This window comes from Palaemon carinicauda, chromosome 29 (genome assembly GCF_036898095.1).
Source record: "Palaemon carinicauda isolate YSFRI2023 chromosome 29, ASM3689809v2, whole genome shotgun sequence".
NCBI classification, from domain to species: domain Eukaryota; kingdom Metazoa; phylum Arthropoda; class Malacostraca; order Decapoda; family Palaemonidae; genus Palaemon; species Palaemon carinicauda.
The window spans coordinates 27,528,494-27,533,511 of record NC_090753.1 but is presented as its reverse complement, the minus strand read 5'-3'; the positions used below and the strand labels follow the sequence as shown (position 1 = coordinate 27,533,511).

The 5,018-nt window shown below is 33.5% G+C and overlaps 1 protein-coding gene across 1 annotated transcript in view; it reads left to right on the top strand.

Annotated features, from left to right (window-relative positions):
* Positions 1–4,378, top strand: part of LOC137622468 (uncharacterized) — a 4,877-nt gene extending 499 nt beyond the window's left edge. The window contains exons 1-2 of the mRNA XM_068353074.1: positions 1–678; positions 3,573–4,378. The exon at positions 1–678 is cut by the window's left edge and continues 499 nt beyond it. Of these exons, the coding sequence (XP_068209175.1) occupies positions 1–678; positions 3,573–4,378 (1,484 nt within the window). The remainder of the gene's footprint in view (positions 679–3,572) is intronic.
* The last annotated feature ends 640 nt before the right edge of the window (positions 4,379–5,018 follow it).

Below are 5,018 nucleotides of genomic sequence, written 5' to 3'. Positions count from 1 at the left end.
AAGCTTTTCACATAAATTCCAATGTATATCGAAGGAAGTTTAGAGATTCTATTATTGATACTGACGAAAGTTTTGTACAGTTCAATTGTAAATTGGGACAATATTTTGATAAGTGGTTGGAACTTGCAAATGTAGAGAAAAATTATGAATCAGTTAGAGATTTTATGATTTTTGATCAAATGTTATCTAGTTGTTCTCATGATCTTCGTTCATTTTTGCTAGAACAGTCACTTCAGAATTCATGTCAACTTGCTGAGAGTGCAGATAGATATCTAGTTGCTCATGGTATGAAGAAATGCCGTAAGAGTAATGATAAAATTCCCTCTAAACCTCATGCTAAACCTGTTGCTGATAATATTTCAAAGTCTCCTAAAGTTTCGAATTCGGTAACTAAATCTGATTCTAATGTTAAATGTCATCATTGTGGTGAAGTTGGTCATATTCGTCCTAATTGCCCTGTGTACAAATTAAATAAGAAATCTGATAAAGTAGTGCCGAAAATAGGCGTAGTACTTGGCCGTGAAGAAAAATTGCATAATTGTGTAACTGATACCGATGGAAAGATTTTTGACCAGACAGTTGAGATAGTTTTTGATACTGGGTGCAATACCGTGGTTGTTAGAGATACATTAGTACACTTAGATTCAAAAGTCCGCCGACACTCAAGGGGAATCGTTCGTCAGAGGTCTCTAGTGTTACCATGACAAAACAAAGAAAGAGTTGGTCTTACTACCTTCAAGAAAATGGGCGGAGACTTGTCCAACCTCAGCGAACGCTTAAAAATATTATAAATCGAGTTGCCATATTTCATACTGTGGTATCATTTGTCCCTCGAGTATTCACTACAAATACACAAAATACACACACACACACACACACACATTATATATATATATATATATATATATATATATATATATATATATATATATATATATATATATATATAAATTATTTTTACTATTCTTTTGAGGAGCCCAGTAGACACTTTCAATGGATGGGTAGGTAGCGGGGAAGAGGAGGGGGGGGGGGGGGGTTGGAAGGGGGAGGGATTACTCCTCCCCCAGGCAGTCCGACACTGAAGAATTTGAGGAAACAAGGAAGTCATCTGTATTTTAGAGGCTGTGGAAAGAGGTTAAGAAATTCTTGATACAACTTGTAAAATATTGTATCATTGCCTCAATCTAATTTGATAACCGTTAATGTTCCATGAAATATTGCTAACCTAATTCATAATTAGTTCATTTGTAGTAGCTAGTAGCAACCGAATAAATAGCCGTGGTTGTTCTAAGGTTGATTAGTAACCAAAGTTAACTATTAACTTTGCATAATAAATAATCTGTGACGGAAACAGTAAATACTGATGACTGCATAGCCCTTTGAATACAATCAGAATTTAGTTTATTGAATCGAAAATGAATTGTATTGCGGTAAATGAGACCACTATTACATTCTAGCAAAACCTTTGAGAAATTTGCTTTATTGATAAATCATATAAAAAAGTCTCTTGTCCTAAGAACGACATAATTTCCCAAGATTTTGTAATGAAAGTAAGAAATACTAATTTTCCCGTAATATATTCTCTAATTTTCCCAAAAAATATAAGCGCAGGGGGCATGAGCACAAAATGATTTCCTACACTAATACCTTGGCTGTAAGTTATCAGTGATTATGTAATTACTAGTAGCTTTATCTTCAGAAAATTACGTAGCTTGATCACGCTGACTTCTAATAATCGTGATTCAAATAGGCGTAAGTCTCCATGATCAAGTTCCTATTTGTGTTCCTTTCATTCATTCTATATTCATTCGTTTATTAAACATCCTGGGTATCTTTAAAGAAAAATTTCCTTTTTCGCCGGTATTCATCTAAGGCCGTCAATTTTAGTTCCTAGTTTCTCACTATCCCTCAAGAAAAGAAATCTCTCATAAGCAGCAGCAAGAAACTCCTTCACTTGACCTTTTGAAGTTTGTGTGAAGCCAAGACGAGATATTCCTTAGCTGGATTAGAAAATGAGGCATTTGGAACACTATTTCACTCACCTTTTTTATACAATTTCAATCACATTCCTTTATAATTATTCCAGTTAACGAAGATATCTTGGTTGAATTTAAAGCAAACGGGTAAATTATCCTACAGAGTACTTTCGTAATGAGCATATTAATTGGAAAACTTGTGGTATATGGAGGACTACAGAACATAATGATCTATAGTAACTAAATAGTATAACTTCGAGCCGGACAAATGTTGGTATAAGGATTCTCTCTAACGAATCCTTCAAACACTCATAAGACAACGACTCTCTAATTACAGCTATTATTGTTCCAAAATCTACCATTATGTGGATGAGCATTTAAGTCCAACAAAATAATCCCGTTATCTCTACTCGATGATAACTATTTCCAATTTTGTCATAGGGCCTCAGTAATTATCAAGCAAATTAAAGCCCTTGTAATAAAGATTGAATTAGCAACACAGCAAAGATTTTACAGTATATATTTAAAATTCTAGTTTAAATGTCAATGCCAACCGTTCTTAGCCAAAAATACGGGCGGAGAAGGAAAAGTAAAAACTTCTATGAATAAAGGGCAAGTGGGTTGCGAACTAAAGACTGAGATGGCATATCCCCTTGAATCTGAATGACTTGGGAAATATTTTTCAGTAAAGTATCCTTATGTATTCCAAAATGTTCCTATCTATGAATATCTAAAGGACTATGAAAGTATTTAGCAATCAATTTAGCATTCTAAAACTAAGTTTTTGAAAGCATAATACAATAATTTTTATTGGGAACATTGCAATATCAAGAGAAAATTTCTCCTGATATGCATGAATCTCTAGAAATCAATTTATATGATGACCAATTACTACATTCACTACTGTAATCTCTCTCTCTCTCTCTCTCTCTCTCTCTCTCTCTCTCTCTCTCTCTCTCTGTGAATGTCCTCAAGGCTCGTATAACTCATATATGGCGTTTTTATGAATACTTTACAGCATCGAGCCATAAATGAAACTGGAACTAGACTAATGTCTGATCTCCGAACAATCTAATGTAGCTGTTAACGGAAGGAATTGTTAAGTTATGCCACTCCATTAATTTCTACATGCTTATACAGATTTTAGATTTATATATATATATATATATATATATATATATATATATATATATATATATATATATATATATATATATATATATATATATATATATATATATAATGTCTGTGTGTGTGTTTTGTGTATTTGTATTGGATAGTTGAGATGTCAAATAATACCACAGCATAAAATATGGCAACAAGATTTGTAATATTTTCAAGCGTTCGCTGAGCTTGGATAAGGCTCCGCCTATTTCCTAAGAAGTAGTAAGAAATGCAACTCTTTGTTTGTTTTGTCATGGTAACACTAGAGACCTCTGACGAGCAATTCTCCCTGAGTGTCGGCCGTCTTTTGAATCTAAGTGTACCTTTAAATTATCCTCGTGGCAGAAAAGTGAAAGTTTGACTATCTTGGTAGACCTTTGTACCTAAATACAGTGCATACAATTGTTGAATCTAAATTCTTTTCTGGTAAAGTTAAAGCTATTGTTGCCCCCATACGTTGCGCAGATGTCATTATTGGTCTTATACCTGGACTTAAACATAATGTTGATGCAGGTTTAAGTTTAATAAACGGTGATGAGTTTGTTTCTGATCGTAACGTTAACGTTAATGTTGTAACGAGAGCAAAAGCTAAGGATAAAGTAAAGGAACGTCCTATGTCTAGTAATCTTGAATCTTTGGATAAGGAATATGGTCTTAATTCTGATGAATTTAGTGAGTATCAAAAAGAATGTCCTTCACTTGCTAGTATCCGTAAGTTGCTTGATAACGAAGAAAGTGTAACCTTAAAATGTCGGACAGTTAAGTACGTAAATATTGGAGATTTAATATATCGCAAGTGTCTTGAAAGTAGTAAACCTGAAGATGTGGGAAAATTACAGTTAGTTGTGCCAGTTCAGTACCGTAATATAATAATGAAGTTAGCACATGAGTCTTTGTTGGCGGGACACTTTTCATCTCGTAAGACTATAGATAAGATCATGCAGAAATTCTATTGGCCGAGGGCAAGCTTAGATATACATAGATTTTGTAAATCTTGTCATTCGTGTCAAAAGTTCAGCAGTAAACCAAAGAAAGTACCTTTAGTGCCAATGCCCATTGTGAATGAACCTTTTTCACGTATTGCAATTGATCTAATTGGTCCTATCACTCCTTGTACTAAGAAAGGTCATAAGTATATTCTTACGGTGATAGATATGGCTACTCGGTATCCCGAAGCAGTTGCTTTACGCAATATTGATAGTTTCTGTAGCGGAGGCATTAATGGAGATATTTTGTAGAGTTGGTATACCCAAAGAAATCCTTAGTGATCGTGGCACTCAATTCAAGTCTGATCTTATGTCTGAAATTAATAAATTATTATGTATCAAAGCCATTTACACCAGTCCTTATCATGCATCTTGTAACGGAATGGTTGAACGTATGAATGGAACTTTGAAAAATATGCTAAAGAAAATTTGTATTGATAATCCGAATGAATGGGATAAATACATTAATGTTGCCTTATTTGCATATCGGGAAATTCCAAATGATAGTTTAAAGTTCAGTCCTTTTGAATTGCTGTACGGTCGAAATGTAAGAGGTCCATTACATATTTTGCATGAATTGGTATCTAATAATAGTATTGATGGAGAATTAACTACTAGTTATCAATACATGATTAACCTTAGAGATAAATTGCAGAGCATGGCTGAAGTTGCAGTAAATAATGCCAAGGTTAGTGCCAAGAAATATAAAGAGTATTTTGATAAGAAAACCACCTCTCGTAAATTCAAAGTTAATGATGAAGTTTTGGTTATGCTTCCAAATAGTTCAAATAAATTCCTTATGCAATGGAAAGGTCCATATATAATCACTGATGTCCATTCTAATGGTGTTGATTACTATGTCAAAGTAGGAAATAGATTAAAGTTATATCAT